General features: G+C 39.4%; 1 protein-coding gene across 9 annotated transcripts in view; it reads right to left on the minus strand.

The window, feature by feature from the left end:
* The window catches only part of nrxn2b (neurexin 2b), a 476,055-nt gene that overhangs the window by 164,995 nt on the left and 289,833 nt on the right, over nt 1-21,227 (minus strand). For 8 of the 9 annotated variants that reach the window (XM_058781462.1, XM_058781464.1, XM_058781461.1 and 5 more), the window contains 3 exons: nt 19,119-19,145; nt 14,372-14,491; nt 10,603-10,984 (listed from right to left, as the gene is read on the minus strand). In XM_058781462.1, the coding sequence (XP_058637445.1) occupies nt 10,603-10,984; nt 14,372-14,491; nt 19,119-19,145 (529 nt within the window). The remainder of the gene's footprint in view (nt 1-10,602; nt 10,985-14,371; nt 14,492-19,118; nt 19,146-21,227) is intronic. The other variant, XM_058781459.1, reaches the window with a different exon arrangement.

Genomic DNA, 21,227 nt, shown 5'->3' on the forward strand with positions numbered 1-21,227 from the left:
AATGCGAGTTTGGCGCTAATACAGATGATATGATCAGGGATCAGTTAATCGAACATGTTGCAAGTCACCGCATACAGGAGAGACTGTTGCTCGAAACTGATTTGAGCTTGTCAAAAGCAATTACAATCGCTACTCGGATTGAGGCTGCGAGTGAACACGCAAAGGGGTATCGCAGGGGACCAGGCCATATCTGTGCAAGCTGTACAGTCCCGCATCACGCAAACCCTCTCAGCCTTCATCCTCTGGCCATCTACCGTCAACATCGTCTTCCCGCACATGCTACCGCTGTGGGTCTGATAAACATTTGGCCAATGCACAGAATTGCCCTGCTATCCGTGCAAAACGTAAAAACTGCCAGAAAACGGGACATTTTGCTTGTGTGTGGATCGACTGACACATGTTCAGTGCACGAGATTCACCTGCCGGAGTATACCGCTCTTTACATGCATGACCAAGCAACCACAACTAAGATTGTGTGCCCTGTTTCCATAACAGCTTCTGATACTACTGTAGAGGTTGAGGTAATGGTGGATACCGGCTCATCCATCTCCATTCTGTCAAAGGCAATATATGAGGCCAGCTTTAATTCTGTGCCTCTTCAGACACCTACTGCTCGCCTGGTCACATACTCACGTGCACTGATCCCTGTGTCGGGTTGCTTACCCGCCACTGTGTCCAGAGATACTGTTACATGCTCCACCAAACTCTTCATAGTTGACTCGCACTGCATTGCTGGGCATGGATCTAGTTAAAGGACTACACCTCCACTTTGAGGATCAATGTTTGCTTCCACCCCTCCCTGCTGCTGAATCCGAGATTCCCTCTGCTGCTGTAATGTACCTTTCAGAAGCAGCCGCACCTCCGAACACACTGGGATGCACAAAAGGGTTCGTCCACAAAGTTAAGCTCTTAGGAAATGTCGTCAAAAACTGCGACGCTTACCTCTGTCTGTGCGCTCTGCTGTATCCAAAGAGTTAGATCACCTTATCAAAGAAGGGGTAATTGAAAATAAATTATGCGTCTCCCTGGGTTTCCCCGATCGTTGTCTCGCAAAAGAAAACGGGTGGTATCCATTTGTGTGTCGATCTTAGAGAACCCAATGAAGCTATCGTGACCGACAGTTACCCATTGCCACATTACATTTACATTACATTACATTACATTTAGTCAATTAGCAGACGCTTTTATCCAAAGCGACTTACAGATGAGGACATTAGAAGCATTTCAAAACCAACAAAAGAGCAACAACATGAAAGTGCTATGACAAGTCTTGGTTAGCCTAACACAGTACACGTAGAAAGAAACAAGTAGATAGAATAGAAAAAGAAAGCTAGTGTTAGTTTTTCAAGAAAAGCTAGCAGTTAGAGAATAAATATGCAATTGATAGAGGGTCAAATGTGTGCGTGTTATTTATTTATTTATTTTTTTTAAATAAAAAGAAGACAGATATATAAAATAGGATTAGAATAGAGAGTGCTAGAGTTAGAGGATCAAATAAAGATGGAAAAGATGTGTTTTTAGCCGATTCTTGAAGATGGCTAAGGACTCAGCTGCTCGGATTGAGTTGGGCAGTTAATGCAAAAGTCAGTGAAAGTGATTTTGTGCCTCTTTGGGATGGTAAAATAATGCATCTTTCACTTGCAGAATGCAAGCTTCTAGAGGCACATAAGTCTGAATCAATGAATTTAGGTAAAGGGGTGCAGAGCCAGTGGTGGTTCTGTGGGCAAACATCAATGCCTTGAATTTTATGCGAGCAGCTATTGGTAGCCAGTGCAAACTGATGAACGTGCATTCTTTTCAGCTCATTAAAGATTAATCTTGCAGCGGCATTTTGGATTAATTGTAGAGGTTTGATGGAATTGGCTGGAAGACCTGCCAAGAGAGCATTGCAATAGTCAAGTCTGGACAAAACAAGAGCCTGAACAAGGAGTTGTGTTGCATGTTCTGAGAGAAAGGGCCTGATCTTCCTAATATTGTATTAAGAAAATCTGTAGGACCAGGTTGTTTTAGCAATGTGGTCTGAGAAAGTCAGCTGATCATCAATCACAACTCCAAGGTTTCAGGGTGTTTTTGAAGGAGTTATGGTTGATGAGCCTAACTGGAAGGTGAAATTGTGATGAAGTTATGGGTTTGCTGAAACTACAAGCAGTTCTGTCTTAGCTAGGTTGAGCTGAAGGTGATGGTCCTTCATCCAGCAAGAAATGTCTGTTAGATAAGCTGAGATGCGAGCAGCTATCGTCGGATCATTAGGATGGAATGAGAGGTAGAGTTGAGTGTCATCAGCATAGCAGTGATATGAAAAGCTATGTTTCAGAATGACAGAACCTAGTGATGGCATGTAGACAGAAAAGAGAAGTGGTCCAAGAACTGAGCCCTGAGGCACCCCAGTAGTTACGTCGAAAGGTGACATGTGGAGGAGTATGTGATGTGTCAGGAACCATGTTGAGGTTAAGAGTGAGGAGGAAGTGGTCCGAGGTGTGCAGTGGAAGAAACAGCACATGATCAGTGGAGCAGTGCCATGTGTAAATAAGGTCCAGTTGGTTGCCTGATTTGTGAGTAGCCATAGTTAACACTCTCTTGAGATCAAAAGAGGCAAATAGAGTGTGGAAGTCTGCAGCCTGAGCTTTATCTAGGTGGATGTTGAAGTCTCCAAGTATAACTAAGGGAGTATCATCCTCAGGAAAGTTTGAGAGCAACGCATCTAATTCTTCCACAAAGTTACCTAGTGGTCCTGGAGGACGATAAACATCTACAAAATGGATTTTTAGAGGGTAGGTAATAGTAACCGAAAGTGATTCAAAGGAGCTGTTGATACTCAGAGATGGTAAAGGAGTAAATTTCCAATTATTAGAGATGAGCAGACCAGTACCTCCACCTCTTCCAATCAAACGGGGGGTGTGGTCTCCAAATTGGAGAGTGATGCAGGTGTAGCATTGTCCTCTGGTTTGATCCAGGTCTCTGTCAGGGCCATGAGGTTTAGCCTTGAATGACTAGTAATGGAAGTAATGAAATCAGCTTTGTTGACAGCAGACTGACAATTCCAGAGACCAATAGAAAAAGAAAGTAATGTATTAGCATGGTTTGCGAGTGGTAGAGATAGTATTGATCTGATCACATAGTAAGCATTGGTTCTAAAAACTAAAACAGAAGTGAAACAAGTAGTAGGAAAGAGGATAAATAAATAAAAAGTGATACTTATATCCAGGGCCTAAAACAAACTTTTTGCCACACCTGCCAAACGTGATAAAATTTACCGGCCATGAAACTCTTTTTGCAAAAACAGGCAGTTATTATTACTACAATGACTAAACATATTTACAGTGTTTTTAATTTGTCCTTTATTTTACTAAAAAAACAACAAACAGATTTATTGATTTACTTTTTTTTTTTTACAAACTCCATTTGCAGTGTGTATGTGGTACATATTTCCCCGCACCCATGTTAACAGATTAGACTACAGCTATTCAGATAGCTTCATTTGAGGGTCAGATTATCAAACAGAAAAGTTGAAGGGGGCCAAGGGGGTGGGTGCCATCCCCGTCCTGATCTCTTTCTGGGGGGATCTATAAAATTAGACATTAAATTGAAATCTAAAATCTATAAAAGGTTAACATTAGTGCTGTCTGTCAATCAGTTAAAAAAATATTTAAACATATATTATTTTGTGATATTAATATATATATATTATCGCATATTTATACTGTCATAATTTCACATTGAACCTCCAAATGAATGTAGAAACAGCAAAAATAGTATATTTTAAAATACGGTTTTAATGGCATCTATTTACTAAGCCTATTATTAATTAAGTATTGATACCAATACTGCTACTGTGTCTCTATTAAATGCATTTTCCCTAAATTTTACTTATTAATTATAGCCATTCAGCATTTACAGTATAATTGAAAGCCATTATTTTTTAACATTTAATAGGCTCTGAAATATTAAGTGATTTTAAAACAATCTTCACATAAACTATAAATTGCATAAACTATATAGATTAATCTTTATTCAAGCTACAAAATTAATCAGCGACTAGAGCAGTCGAGTGATTTCTCTTTTTCTTTTGTTCTTTGATTTACATCAATGACAGACTTCAGCAGGCTTTACTTTAAAAGCAGCGCTGTCTCTTTAAAACCTGATGCACATGACTCGGATCTGACACCTATTTTCTCCAAATTTTTTACGGTCATTTAAGACTACGTTTACAAGGTAACTCGCCAAAACCGCATATTTTGACATAATTGTGTTTTCGTTCGTTAAAGCGCTACTGGTGTGCTGTCTCAAGCAGCTCAGCGTATGTGTTCAGCCGAACGAGCAACCTTTTAAACTATAGCCTACTTCACTGCACCATTCAGAACAGCTTCACTACGGTCAAAGGGTTACTTGTTAATAGTCCTGCTTTGGTCCTTTACATCCCTGATTTGTCTACAATCATCTCGACTGACGCATCTGATTATGGCCTTGTGGGCCGTTTTCTCACAAATACATCCTGATAATTCTGAATGCACCGTGGCCTTTGCATCAAGAACACTTACCCCAGCCGAACGCAAATATTCAACCATGGAAAAGGAGGCGCTCGCTTGCATTTGAGCGGTCGAGAAATGGAGGACATACTTGTGGGGTCGAACATTCAAATTGCGTACAGATCATCAGGCTTTAACCACTTTACTCACTACCAAAGGGGGGGACTGCGCAGGAATGCGTATCGCACGCTGGGCCGCGCTTGCTGTGTTTCAATTACGAAGTGATCTTTGACCAGGCTGTCATAACTTCACTGCCGATTGTCTCCCTCTACCTTATGAACCTCTGGGAAGTGATTCAGATACTGAGCCAGAACAAGTAGCTTTGCTTACATCTGCGCTGACAGCCGTGACTCCGAAAGAGTTTGCAGCTGCTTCTTCCTCCTGTCCCGAGATGTGCAAGCTGCGCGCACAGATTCAGCGAGGCTGGCCGCACTCATCTTGACACGCTGACCCCCTCCTGCTACCATTTCACAAACTGAGACACAAATTATCTGCAATGGATGACTTCATCCTCAGGGGATCACATCTCATAGCACCTGTGTCCTTACGTCACAGGTTAGTGATGCTCGCACATGAGGGGCACCAGGGCAAGCATCGGACAAAACCGCTAAACTACACCCTGCTCCACTGCAGCCTGTACCTTTTCCTCCCGAGCCCTGGAAAAAAATAGCAATGGATGTAGTGGGCCCGTTCGAGTCGGCTAACTGGGACTGCCGTTATGCCCTAACCCTTGTAGACCATCATAGCAAATGGCATGCTTCACAACTGGCGCTGTCTTCTGCAGGATCGAAAAGAGTTGATGTGGCTGACTGGCTTATGTAGCTTCCTCACGAGCAGGTCCTGGTACACAGATCTGGACCTGCTGATTGTAATGCACCCCGTTCCCCGAGGGTGAGGCGTCCCCCAAGATGGTTAGAAGACTATGGGCACTACAGGTCCAAACGCAAATAATTGAATTTGAAATTTGTTGTTGTATTAGATATGCCTTTGAACCACATGTTAAATTTTACATAAGAATTGAGTTCGGAAACAAGGTTACGTATTAATGCATTCAGTTGTAAATTTCTAAAGGAATTTCTAAAGGAAAAAGTATTCTTGAGCACAAGGGGAATATGTTATATTGTTGGCACTAGGTGTCGCTGCGGGGTAGAAGTAAGAGGGGAGAAGAAGTGTGTTTTCATTTGATAAAAATTTTAAAAAGTAAAACAACTTTATTTAGTCCGAGCGTGCACTTTATTTATTTTTTAGTTAAATGTACCCTTCTTTTAGTCTTTATTTTGTCTAAATGCATGCTTTAATTTTGATTTAATCTAGACGTACAGTTTATTTAGACTAAAAGTGTGCTTTATTTAGTTTTTAATTAATCTAAACAATTTATTCTTTATTGAGTGCAGTCGAATGCAGTTTCTTAACCATGCTCACGCACTGAAGCAGATTTCTGAATACGGCACACTTGTTTGTCTACTTTAGAATTCAGCAGCTCTAGAAAGGTTTTATATTTTGAGTTCTGATTGAACTGTGTCCTTATTTTCAGAGGACAAATGAGCGAGTCACTCTTCACTGAATGAAACTCATTTCCTGTGCTCTATTTATTCTAATACCGTAGTAAATGTTGCTCTCTGGTGTTTTCTCTGCATTTACTGTCATTTCCCTTCAAATATTGATTATAAAACACAACATTTATTGTGTTCATGACAGATAAAAACTGTGAAAAATTAGCTGCGTTCCTTTGACTGCTCATAACGGCGTGAACAATGACTGCAGCGAAGCTCTTTAAACACGGCTCCGGAACCCACACCACACATCTGTTGCTTAGAAACACAGTTCTCCAGAACAATCAGAGTCTCTGCAGAGTTTGTGTGTGAAGTGAGTCAGTTTTCACTCATCTTCCCCACACACAAACTTTCTGCACTGACAAAAACAATCTGCTGCTCATCTTCATTTCACATGGACCATCATCTCCATCTGTACAGTTATCACTCACCGGATTCACCTGAGAGGAGATCTGCAGCGAAATTGAAAATGTCTGAAACTGAAAATAAATTACACCTATAAAAATACGATGAAATATTTAAATTATAAACAATTAAAATTACAAAAACACATAACAAAATTACAAAAAACAAACTAAAATTAAAATGAAAACAAAAATATAAATAAAATAAAAATAAAAGTAAATTCAAAATATGAGGGGTAGTTGTGGCCTAATGGTTAGGGAGTCGGGCTTGTAACCTGAAGGTTGCTGGTTCGATTCTCACGCCGGAATTGAAGGTGGGGATTGTGAATGAACAGCACTCTCTCCACCTTCGATACCATGACTAAGGTGCCCTTGAGCAAGGCACCGAACCCCTAATTGCTCCCCGGGCGCTGGAGCAATAGCTGCCCACTGCTCCTGTGTGTGTGTGTGTGTGTGTGTGCGTGTGCGTGCGTGCGTGCGTGCGTGCGTGCGTGCGTGCGTGTGTTTGTGTGTGTGTGTTTGTTTGTGTGTACTTGGATGGGTTAAATGCAGAGCACCATTTCGAGGATGGGTCACCATACTTGACAATACGTCACGACTTAACTTATATGAATAAATACTATAAAGGTAACAAACACAGGGAACACTGAAGACACGGAACGACAATCACAAAATAACAATTACTGACAATCTAAGACCGGACACTGAGGCAGGGAAACACAGGGCTTATGAAGGCTGGGGAAAACTAGATAATTAACAACACACGGCTGGGGACTCTGGAGGTGCGGAATCTTGGGGCCACTCTGGCAGCACGGAGATAGGAAGACGCCTTCGTGGCGCAGGCACTGGGGGGCGCTCTTGAAGCGTGGAGATAGGGAGATGCCTTCGTGGCGCAGGCACGGGGCGCTCTGGAAGCGCGGACTCTTTGGGGCGCTCTGGCAGCGTGGAGATAGGGAGACGCCTTCGTGGCGCAGGCAGTCTGGAAGCGCGGACTCTTGGGGGCGCTCTGGAAGCGCGGAGCTGGACGGGACCAGCGGAGACGTAGGAGGGCTCTTGCGAGGAGCAGGCACTGGCGGGCACTTAAGTCCCTTTCTGTCACGATCCCACGTAGGAGCCAGAAGCGAGGAGGCTCTGTTTAATTGTTCTTAAACAATATACTTTATTGAGCCAAACACAGGGAACACTGGAGACACGGAACGACAATCACAAAATAACAATTACTGACAACTATGACAATCTAAGACCGGACACTGAGGCAGGGAAACACAGGGCTTATGAAGGCTGGGGAAAACTAGATAATTAACAACACACGGCTGGGGACTAATAAACTAATGAAGACATAACGAGGACAGGAACAGGAACTCCAAATAAGGGCACGAGAGGAGGGGGAAACAAGACACTGAGACAAAGTCTGACATATATAACCATTAAGCAAATCGTTATTTTATATTATAGATTAATTTAAGTTTAAGTACTAAAAATATTAAAGCTGAAAAAAATAAAAATAAACCTATAAAATTATATTTAAAAAGTAATGAAAATAATAAAAGCACATAACAAAATTAATAAAGCTAAAATTAAAATGAAAACTGAAAATATAAAAACAACTGCTAATTCAAAATATTAATAATATATAAATAATACTAAAATAACACTGTTAAGCAAACTTAACGCAAAGCAAACTTCTTACACACAGAAAGATCTCTTTAACTCTTTCAACGCCATTGACGAGATATCTCGTCAATTAAGAGACAACGCTTCCCCGCCATTGACGAGTTTTTACGGCAATCCGTGTTCTAGGTGTATTACGGTAAGGAAAGCCCTAGCACATGTCCTGAATGAGTTACGGGACTTCCGGGTCTTTAGGGTGCGAATAGAAGACGATCGGCATACATGGAAGGATCAGAGAAAATGTAGATCATATATAGATCATAGCCTATGTAGATCATGCTTTGACCATTTTGAATCTGATCGGGACGATGTAGTCAGTGAGAGAGATGCATTTACAGACACAGAAACATCTGTAGTTATAACCGATCCGTAGATCTGAATAGGGGTGTGTGTGTGGTGTGTGTGTGTGGGCTATCTATCTATCTATCTATCTATCTATCTATCTGTCTGTCTGTCTGTCTGTCTGTCTGTCTGTCTATCTATCTATCTATCTATCTGTCTGTCTGTCTGTACATGTATGCATATGTATGTATGTAGCCTGTGTGTGTGTATAATCATATGTATGTATATATTTGTGTGTGTGTGTGTGTGTGCATGTGTGTGTGTGTGTGTGTGTACAGTATATGTATGTATGTAGCCTGTGTGTGTGTGTATAATCATATGTATGTATATGTTTGTGTGTGTGTGTGCATGTACAGTATATGTATGCATATGTATGTATGTAGCCTGTGTGTGTGTGTACAGTATATGTATGCATATGTATGTATATGTGTGTGTGTGTGTGTGTGTGTGTGTGTGTGTGTGTGTGTGTGTGTGTGTACAGTATATGTATGCAGCCTGTGTGTGTGTGTATAATCATATGTATGTATATGTTTGTGTGTGTGTGTGTGTGTGTGTATGTGCACGTGTGTGTGTGTGTGTGTGTGTGTGTGTGTGTGCATGTATGCATATATGTATGTAGCCTGTGTGCGTGTGTATAATCATATGTATGTATATGTTTGTGTGTGTGTGTGTGTGTGTGTGTGTGTGTGTGTGTGTGTGTCTGTTTGTTCTGTTTATTGAATGCAATTTAAATTATTCATATAATTATTTACAGGTGAAAGAATATGACATGAATGTATTTTGCATGAAAATGCACTACTTTGATAAAAATGCATTTTTCTCAGTTTTTTGTCCAAAATGTTGTATTTTTGATGGTACCCACCTGTATTCAAATGGTCATAAAACATAAACACATGAAGATAGAATAAAATAGTAAAATAGTTCTTATATTCATAGCAGAAAATATTCTGAGGGCCGTCAAAGTTAGGTGAAAATCATCAAAAACGCTGGCGGTGGCTGGCAACTTTTTTAAAAAACACTGGCGGTGAAAGAGTTAATATCTCAAGTAATTTTCAAGTAAAATAATGTGATGCAATCTCTTGTGTTTCAGAAGATATCTCAGATTTGCCAAGATACCAAAGTCTCAACATGAACTCCATGCACATTTTATTGCATCTAATGTCTTACTGTGTCTGGAGAAGGTGAAGTGTGTAATTCTGCACACCAACAGACTGTTTCCAAACAGTTTTCCTAAACCCAGGACCAGTGTTGGGGAAATTTACTTTTAAAAGTAATGCATTACAATATCACGTCACTCCCTAAAAAAGTGACTAATTGCATTACTTAGTTACTTTTTATGGAAAGTAATGCGTTACGTTACTTTTGAGTTACTTTTTAAATCTGGGCAGGGCTTGCTTGTTTGTTTTAAATATAAAAAGTTCTTCTTTTACAAACGTAAAAGCCCTTTCACAGCAAAAGTGAAGTGAATGCGGCTCAGACTGAAGGAGATGTAGATTCACGTCTGTACAGTAGAGGACGCCGCTCAAACTAATCACATGAAGAATATGACGCAGGAGAAGAAAGATCAACTCTATTCAGCAATAACTAAAATATACACAAATGTGTCAGTTTTTGATTATTATTACGGTTGAAATGGATCATCGAAGGTCAGCAGCAAAGACATTGGTTAATAAAATGGGATTAAATACATAAATGATATTTGTCTTACTTAACATTTAATTATTGCAGGTTTGTATAATATTCTGAGTTTGCATTTGAGTGTTTTTATTGATTTTGAGGAACACTGAATGTGTTTTTGTGCAGGTGAGATGAGTAAATAATGTTGATATTTAGTCTAGAACTACAGTAAGATCATGTTCTTACTCCTGATTTCTCTCAACATGGCAACACCAGAGCTGTCACTCAATACATGAGAAACACAGTAACTGGCGTTAAAAAATAACTCAGATATTTCCTTCTAAATTAAAAAGTAATGCGTTACTTTACTAGTTACTCAAAAAAGTAATCTGGTTGCGTAGCTCGTGTTACTTGTAATGTGTTACCCCCCAGCACCGCGCAGGACATTAAACGGTGAAACTCTGCAGAACGACACGAGATGCGACTGACCCTTTGACCAGCTCCACCACAATGAAGTCGCTGCCGTCACCGCTGTTGAAGAGCAGCAGGCCGTCGGTGCTGGTGGTCTTGAACTGGAAGAACAGGTGCATGGATGCATACGCCTGCAGCGTGGCCAGCGCCAAGTAACTGCCCTTGTTGCGGAAGGTCACGGGGTCAGCGATGATGTGGCGCATGCCGAAGCGGGCGTTCAGCTCGCAGTACGATATGTCTCCGTTCTTACATTGGTCCAGGTACGGCACACCGTTCAGCGCCAGGCCCTGCAGGTGCCCGATGAAGTTAGACGGCACCACAGAGATGAACCTGCGCTCCGTCATGATACCCGTCTCGATGTTGTGTAACTCCAGACGTGTGTGATCGCCGGTCATCTGACCTGCAGGACACAACTACAGTCACCACATGCACAGCCAGCGCTGGAATCACAGGTATTGTGGCATTAAACCACCATACTTCCCCAGCTTCATAGCAGTACATTAAGACAAACATCTTATATTACACATTTTCGGAAATGTTAAGTTTAAGTTGGAAAACGAGGCTTTGGTGTTTTGGTGTATGTAAGTGCTGCTGAAGTGGAGGAAAAACTCTTTAAAGATATGTTTATTAATTCAAATCTACAGACACAAATAAATGAAGTGAAATAAAATAAACAGGTAACACTTTAGAATACTGTTCCATCATTAATGAATAACTACACAAGAACACATGAGTAATGCAACATTAGCACTCTAGTAACTACTAGTAACTAACAAGCAACTCTGATCAAAGAATTAGTGAGTAATAGTGCTTAGTCGAATGTGGTAGTTCACTATTAGCTAATCAGTAACTATTATTTTTTTCATACCTCCCCAAGAACTACTAAGAACTACTGTATACAGATTCATAATTAATATGAATAATACATGATGTATAATTCATTCTAAAGTAAAGGTCATGGTAACCCACTAGTAATGACTCAAGTATTACCAAATTCTTCAGAAGGAATTACTAATTATTTGGATCAGTATTCTAAAGTGAAGATCGTGATAACTCCCTAGTAATTACTGAAGTCATTGTAAACTTTTAAGGTTTTTGTAAGGTCCTGGTTAGTAATTCATTTTGCTAGTGCATTTGGTAACACTTAAATCATTACTAGTGGGTTACTGTGATCTTCATTTTAGAATTAATTATTCATTATGCATAATTCACATGAATTTTGAACCTGTATAAAGTAATTCTTAGGAGTTCTCAGGATATATGAAAGAAAATAGTACCGTATTGTCCCGAATATAAGACAATGTTTTTTTCTTGGAAATACATCTGAAAAAACGCAGTCGTCTTATATTCAGGGTCTAGACTTTGACATGTCAGTAATACACCCACAACAACAGGTGGCGCCAAAACGCATAAAACGAGTGTGCCATGAAATATGTAATGTAATGTGTGTTGTAAAATCGTGACTGTCATGTTAGCCTGATGGGACCAAACTTCCTCTGTAAGTGATTTTAAAACATAAGACTATACCCAGATTTGAAGATTACAATAAGATTTCACTTCTACTGTTAATAAAATGTTGGTAGGCTACTATGAGATGGATAGCCTAAATGTTATATAATTCAGATGGGCTACCTGTTATTTCAGTGGTATATCAAAAAGTGTATATTTTTCAATGTCATTGTTGCTACATTTTACCAGTATTTACCATACTTTCAAAACAAAAATTAAAATAGGAAAAATATGCAATTTGAAAATAATTTAAGAAAAAAAATGTGTTTTACAGAGAGAAAAACAAACAAAAAACAATATTTGGTTTTCAAAAAGCCTTTTTCCAAAAGGTACATCTGGAAAAAGGGGGGTCGTCTTATAATCAGGGTCGTCTTATATTCGGGACAATACGGTAGTTATTGGTTAGCTAATAGTGAACTACCAGTTTCAGCTTAGCGCTATTACTTATTAAATCGTTAATCAGAGTTTCTTGTTAGTTAATAGTAGTTACTACATTGTTAATAGTGCATTAGCCATTTGTTCCTGTGTAGTTATTCATTAACGATGGAACAGTATTCTAAAGTGTTACCAATAAACACTTCAATGTGTATTTCAGATGTTTTCTTTCCACTAGCTAGAAAGAAAAAGATCATAAAAAGAGCTAATCAGAAATGCTGTGTCTGTCATTTATTTGTGCGTTCTGACTGGCTGACATTTCTGTGGTGGGTGGGGTGTGGAGCTTTAAATGGGTCATATGATGCGATTTCAAGTTTTTCTTTCTCTTTGGAGTGTTACAAACTGATTGTGTATAGATAAGATCCCTGAAGTTGCAAAGTCTAAAGTCTCAAAACCAAAGAGATATTCTTTATCAAAGTTAAGACTCTGCCACGCCCCCCTAAAACAGCTCATTCAAACACGCCCCACATGTCAACCTCACGATGTGGAAATATTTGCGTAATGCCGCCCAAATGTTCACGCAAAGAAAGAAGTCATGGTTTCAGTAACCGCAGTAGTGTTGAAGCAGCCTGTCAGCGAGACGCTGTGTGTTTCTATGCGAAAGCAAAAGCACTTTATTTGGCCTTCCGGAAGTAGATGCAAATAGGAATCATTAAGATTACTTACAACAGAACAACACAACCCAGATGTTATCAGAACACATTTTATGGACGACCGGTTCGTGAACCTAGGAGAGGGGGTAATTCTGATTTTGCTATGATAATCTGGCACTTCTGAATCATTTTGTATGTTTTGTTATTAGTTTAAGCATTTTCTATTGACTGTTCAAATGTGGAGTTTTGCGCGTCGTGTGTGTGTGTGTGTGTGTAAGAGAGAGAGAGAGAGAGAGAGACAGGGTCTCAGATCACAGTGGAGTCAGCTGTCTTAATCGCGATGTATTGGTAAAAACAAGCTTCCACTTTCCAATTTTGACCCTTGTTTCTTGGCCACTGTGGGAGGTGTTGATGCAATAATCCGACGCGTGCAAAGTAGCATGAATCCAGAAAGACTTGTAGTTCCAAACAATAACTGAAATTTATTAAACCAAAATTAGCTTGGATTGCAACATAAAACAAAAAAAACAACTTAAAGGCTAATTGCAGGTTTGTTTCACCATGCCATCTTAGCTCCATGCGCACGGTCGAAAGACTGTATGCTCTCGCACCAGCGCCCCCTTCCTGTCAGGGGTGGCATGTCCTTTTAAACATTTTCCCTTCACACCTATAGAGGGCACACACTCAAAATAAACAACATTAACAATAAAGCAGCAAACTAACATTTAAATGAACATATAGAAAAATTAAATAAGATAGTAAGCATGGCTCCTACACGCGGCTTGTGTGCAAACACATACGAGCTTCTGTCACGCGACTCTGTTCCCCTCTTGAACTAATGGTGAAACTAACAACATTATTAACTGTCTTTACTTTTATTTTACAAGCTGAAGCTCGCGATTATGGAAAGGGGCGTTACATTTCTGATGCGTGCTTGTGGTGTTCGGCCAATCACAATGCACTGTGTCAGTTGGCCAATCAGAGCAGACCGCGCTTGTCGGAAGGAAGGACTTTGTAGAAAACGAAGCGTTTGAGAGAGGCGGGTCTTAGAGGAACTACAATAATGTAAAGTATTTGAACATTAAAGCATGTCAACATATTCTGTTACACCAAATACACAAAATAATGTTCTTTAAAAAAGCATCATATGACCCTTTTAAATAGTGACTGTTTGCTGTTAAACTGCCGTTTCATCTTCCTCCCACCTGAGCTCATGAGCAAATGAAGCTTGATGAAAGATGAGTTTCTACCTTCCACAGTCACGTTATCCACGGACAGCTGCAAGTTCCTCCCACGCCGGACCACTTTCACCGAGTGCCACTCATTATCATTCAGTTTCTGACCGGCCGTCAGGATCTCTGGACCTTTACCTGCAGCAGAAGAGAGCGGTCAGATACACACACTCACACTCACACTCACACTCACACACACACACACACACGTTTGTTTTTGTGAAAATGGGGACATCCATAGGCGTAATGGTTTTTATACTGTACTTACTGTATGTGCTATTGTCCTACACCAACCCTACACCTAAACCTACCCCTTACAGGAGACTGTCTGCTATTTCAGATTCTCAATACACTCCATTCTGTGTGATTTATAAGCGTTTTGAAAAGTGGGGACATGGAGTAATGTCCTGAAAAGTCACCTTCTCCTTGTAATACCTGTCATACCCTTGTTATTATACAAATCTATGTCCTCATTTGTCACAAAAACATACACACACGCACACATGCGCGCACACACACACACACGCACGCACACATGCGCACGCAGAAACACACACACACACACACACACACACACACACACACACACACACACACACACACACACACACACTTACTCGCACACACTCATACTGTGAGGAGATATCTGTGCACACACGCACACGCACACACAGACAGACAGACACAGAAACGCACACAATCACACACACACACACACACACACACACACAGAGAAACGCACACAATCACACACACACACACACACACACACACACACTCATACTGTGAGGAGATATCCGTGCACACACACACAAACACACACACAAACTCACTCATACTGTGAGGAGATATCTGTGCACGCACACACACACACACACACACACGTGTGAATCTGTCGTTGTGATAAGTGTCGGGTAAGTTAAATTCAGGATTTTAGTAACCATTAACAAAGACACACATAATTCAACATATATATTCAACATAAAACTGAGTCATTCTCAGTCACTGAAATTAAGCTGAAATCAAATCAAATATTAATATTATATTAAAAACCTGCACTTAAAAACAACAACAACAAAAAAATACACAAATGTTGTCTAAATGAAATAGTGAAGTCAAGTCACCTTTATTTATATAGCACTTTTAACAACACAGATTGTGTCAAAGCAACTTTCCAATATCAGAATAGGAAAATAGTGTCAATAGTGTAAAATGACAAGATTAAACACTCAATTTTCAGTTAAAGGCATTTCATTATTGAATTCAGTGATGTCATCGTCCAGCTCAGTTCAGTTTAAATAGTATCTGTGCAATCATTTAGACGATATCGCTGGAAATTAAGTGTCCCCAACTGAGCAAGCCAGAGGCGACAGCGGCAAGGAACCAAAACTCCCTCCGAGACAGAATGGAGAAAAAAACCTTGGGAGAAATCAGACTCAGTCGGGGTCAGTTCTCCTCTGACCAGACCAAACAGCAGTTCAATTTCAACTGCAGCAAAGTCAGATTTTGTAAAGTATAAAAAAAAATAAAAATAAAGATGTTGTACTATTATTAATAAATAGTAAAATACTAAAAAAAAAAAAACTAATAATAATTACAAAAGGACATACGAAAATTACTCAAACTTTAAATTTACAAATGTTGCCTTTTTTATTTTATAAAAAAAAATAAAATAAGATCAGGTACTAAAATTACTATAAATAAAACTGAAATAAAATTAAACCAATGTAAAAATACATAAATAAAAATAGGTAGGTAGGTAATCACAGCCGTGCGATATACAGTCATATCTCATGGCTACGAGTGTGATATTTCGTTTATACAACAGTTCGACGGCATGACTGTGTAAATAAATTAGGAACAACAACGGAGTGCCTTTAAATGCCCTCTTCTGTGTGAAACACTTCCTTCTGCCACGGATTCAAATCTAAAGTTGACAGTGTAACAGTTGAGCCCAAGCCTTCGTTACTAATTCCAAAACATCAATTTAGAACTAGTAACGAGGGAACGTTGAGTTGCTTCATTGAAAGCTTATTGTATTACTGTATTACCAGCGGTTTATTATGTGTAGTAGAGTATTATGAGAGAGAGATGGACTGAGCGAGTGTGATTACCTGCATCTGATATAGCATTCATTCTTCAGATAAATCTCATATTCACAATAAAGCATTAGTTTGAATGTCCACTGAGGAAAGCGATATCTTTGTCATAATATACTTTCATCTGTTGATTTCCGAAGACAGGGATGATCAGTGCATTTGTTGGCTGCATACAAGCTGGTGTTGAAACAACAACAACAAAAAAACTTCCTTGTTTAAAACAGCATTTCAGTCTCTTTCAATATAAAAAGTCTTGTGTCGCCATCTAATGGCAGTATAATGTAACTAAAATCACCATCACAAACATACACAGTTTCTCAATACTAAACACTATTAACAGCCATCAAAAAGGTTACTAGGCAATGCAGTCAAAAGCATAAAATATAACATGATGAGATTTTGTCCTCAGCCAAAACTATTTGCTCTAGAACAAATAATCGATTAATGAGACCAAAGACTGTCTGTTAGATTTACCCAAAACTAATCATATCTCAGGTTTAACCACTATAGAGACATCAGAGCCAGCAGTAAATTCCAGAGGTGAGGCGCTCTCTCTGCGGGTTCATGAGCGCAGAACGACCGCTGACGCTCTGGAGCTCACATCTCCACTTAAAACTACATTCCATGACACAAAAAAAACAGTATTATTTTTAAAATTACAGTGGATTTGAGCATCTGCCATGAAGCGGTTGGAGTTCTATTATCACCATAATATTGCACTCTTTTAAGCTAATCAGATTCGAGGATCAGAAAGAACTATTGTATAAAATAGTATACAAGTAATAAAATAACAGATGCAGCGTTCTGTCACACTTCCACAGCCGTGATCCAGCCAGATCTCATTTCAGATCCTCGACTGAGCTTTAGTGTACTTACTAATGTTCCTTCTGATGATTCAGAGAAACACTGAGCCCTTCTCCGTCATTACTCTGTTTCCTTTGTGCAGCTGCCAATAAAGCACATTAAAGCTCAACACACAGAGAGTGTGTAATTTAGTGAGATCACTGACTCAAGGTCATTAGTTAAACTCTGCTGATGGGTAAAGGTTTAGAAGGCTCTTATATGAAGTTAAATATATTTTCTGTTCAGAGTAATTTTAATGTGAACTAGTTGAGAAAGTGTATAATGACTGCAGAGCACGGCTGAAACTCAAGGCCGTCCTAAGAATGGCAAACGTATTGTGACCCGCTGCATATTTATGACTCTTGTTTTCATGTGTTTCCATTATTCATGACAAGAACTTAATAGAAGCTGGAGGGGACTCAAAACAAAGACTCTGGGAGTCTCTCTGAGCTTTGAGTTTGTGATTCAATCTGTCGTTCACGTTGGGCTTTGCATGATTGTTTTTAATAGCTTGTGTTTGGATGTGAGCGGATATCACAAACAGCCCTGCATATACACCTGTAGAGCGAGACGAGAGCCGCCGTCGCCTCCAATCACACGCCGCTCCTGCGGCCTGACAGGGCATTCTGGGTAATTGGCTGTGGCTAAATCGCAGCAGCGCCCGGGGTCACGCACAGATCGGGCCGATTCGAAGCGAACGGGAGACTAGGGGAAGCGAGCTCAGGACAGCACACGCCACATCAGTGTGACGGTATCACACAGCAGACACACGATCACATGTGAAGTGCGGCTCACGGTTAATTACAGTTATTCGCGGAGCGCTCGGACTCTCAGCTGTTAATGACGTGGTGCACGTTATCCTGAAACACAGAAAATCAAGTGCTGTGCAGTGAGTTTATAATACCATCTAAATATAGACAACACACAAAAACAGGGAAAACTACTGCTGAAAAACACCATCTGTGATGAAATATAATGATAATATAATAATTGGTAATAATGAAATACAATAATTATAAATATTGATAAAACATTATAATATTAAAATATTGATACATAAAATAATGCTAAATAATACCACTAACCAACAACAACAATAATAATAATAATAATAATACAATATACAAATAATAATAAAACTAATAATAATAATAATTTTATACATATTAATTAATTAATTAATTAACTAACCCATTTTCCAGTCACTGGTCTTGCTGTAAACTAACAACACAAAGCGTGACTCAATATTAAATGAGAAATGATTTGAAGGGACAAAGTAAAATTAATTTCCAGGAGGGAAGATGAAAAGCTTTGTCATGTTGATTTTATTGTGAGACTGAGATGAATGTAGATGAAAGTCTCGTTCTGAAACGGATTAGAACATCAAATCCATCCTGCAGTTATTAGCGATTCACGTCGGGATGTGTGTGTGTGTGTGTGTGTGTGTGTGTGTTTATGATTTATGAGTGCCATTCATTCATAAACACACGCTCAGAAATCTCCTCCAGTCACAGCAACACACTTACCTTCAGTGTCAAAACACAGCATGAAACAACACACTTATTTAACACCTGTGTGTGTGTGTGTGTGTGTGTGTGTGTGTGTGTGTGTGTGAGCGTGAGCGTGAGCGTGTTTGTGTGTGTGTGTGTGTGTGTGTGTGTGTGTGTGTGTGTGTGTTTGTGTGTGTGTGCATGCTTGTGTGTGTGTGCGTGTGTTTGCATGTGTGTGTGTGTGTGTGTGTGTGTGTGTGTGTGTGTGTGTGTGTGTGTGTGTGTGTGTGTGTGTGTGTGTTTGAGTGCTAGTAAACGAGTTGCCACACTTACTGAGGTTACAGTCTATCCTGATACAGTCTGGTGGGAGAGAGAGTGAGATGGTGAGATCAAATTAAAGGAAAGAGAGAGAGAGAAAACATTTCACATCCTTCAAAGTTGAATCTGCAGACATCTGAAGATCAGGGCCACCATCCGGGGACACGCTTGAGTCAGCGGCACCCATTCCCTTAACATGCGTGACAGAACCACAGACGCTCCGCTCTTTTAGACCGGTCCAACCCGGATCAGACCGTCTGGACTGAGACTGCGCAACACTGACCAACACTTTACAATAACCACACATTAGTTAATAAAGCTCATGTTAGCTCAGTTATATAAATCTACTGAATCATATTTAATGTGATCAAACTCTGCTGTTAAACCTGTTTCACTCGATCTCCTCATGTCTTCTGTCTCTGATTGATAGTTTAGATTTCTTCATCCAGTGAAAGCTATTTTAGTGTATTTGTTCAGCTGATGCTTCAGTGTCTTTCTGCTGTCAAATCTTTGACTGATTTTTATCAAGTAAACGTCAGAATAACTGTAGTCATATTTCCAGATGAACAGTTACTGGACCAAACTTTTTGAACTTTTTCCATCTGGCCGGCGCTACAGAGCCCCAATTACTGGACTGAAGCAGCTCAGCTTTACTTGATTCTGCATCAATCATTTTGTAGAAAAATCAGTGCGTCTCAAATCTGATCATCAGGATCTTCTGAGGAGCTTTACTTTCACTGTTCCTCAGCGGAGGAATGATCTTCATCTCACATCTTCTGAGGAGCTTTATTTCTTCATCTCTCAGTCAGCACTGCATTGCATTATATGTTTGCATTATATTGCATTTATATTTCAATCTCATCTTACTAAAACATATTATCGGAGATATAGAGCAACCACTGATATTTAGATCATTTTACAACCTGAATTCCGGAAATGTTGGGACATTTTTAAATTTGAATAAAATGAAAACTAAAATACTTTCAAATCACATGAGCCAATATTGTATTCACAATAGAACTTAGAGAACATAACACATTTCATTTCAAATTTGATGCCTGCTACAGGTCTCAAAAAAGTTGGCACGGGGCAACAAAGGGCTGAAAAAGCAAGAAATTTTGAAAAGATTCAGCTGGGAGAACATCTAGCAACTAATTAAGTTAATTGACAACAGTTCTGTAACATGATTAGCTATAAAAGGGATGTCTCTCAGAAGTAAAGATGGGCAGAGGCTCTCCAACAATGTTCCCTCTAAGCTAACTAACTAATGTTCCCACCGCAGCCGCGCAGAGAAATAATGTGCCGCGCACACGCTAAAATGAGTTGGGAAAGCCATTTGACTGTACTCTAGTTAAAACGAAAGAATTGCAATGCTCGGGTAAACCGCTATAGAGCTGGTGCCGCTATAGCGTTAGAACCGGTGAATGCGGTGTACAGGTTTCATAGAAAGAGAATGATGTGCGCCAAATGAGTCGCTGTAGAAACCGAATACTTCAATGGTTGCAGATGAAATAGTTCAAATCGAGAGGCAACGCAAACACCGTGACGTGAAATAAAACGTCCTCATGTATTAAAGAAGAGTGGCTTGATTAAGTGCTGGAAATAGCGGATGATTAACAGAACGGTAACAAAACGCTGAGACATTTACAGTCACACACAGGTGTATTGTGCAAACTGTACTTCATAGCGATGTTTAGATAACTATATAAGAATTCACGTTTTTTTATTTTTTTTTATATATTTAACTTACAGATCTCAGTTTAAATGCTTCAGTTGTTTTGATATAATTTCTATTTTGAATAACTTTTCTTTTTAACTTTTTATTTCTCAAAGAATCTTGAAAAGTATCACAGGTCCCAAAAAAATATTAAGCAGCACAACTTTTTCCAACATTTATTATAAATTAGCATATTAGAATGATTTCTGAAAATTCAGCTTTGCTTCACAGGAATAAATTATATGTTAAAGTATATTCAAATAGAAAACTTTTATTTAAAATTGCAATAATATTTCACAATATTATTTTGTGAAATAATATTCAGTATTTTTTATCAAATAGATACACCCTTCATGAGCCTAACAAACTTCTTTAAAAAAATGTACTGACCCCAAACTTTTGAACGG

Source organism: Onychostoma macrolepis, chromosome 07 (genome assembly GCF_012432095.1).
Source record: "Onychostoma macrolepis isolate SWU-2019 chromosome 07, ASM1243209v1, whole genome shotgun sequence".
NCBI classification, from domain to species: Eukaryota; Metazoa; Chordata; class Actinopteri; order Cypriniformes; family Cyprinidae; genus Onychostoma; species Onychostoma macrolepis.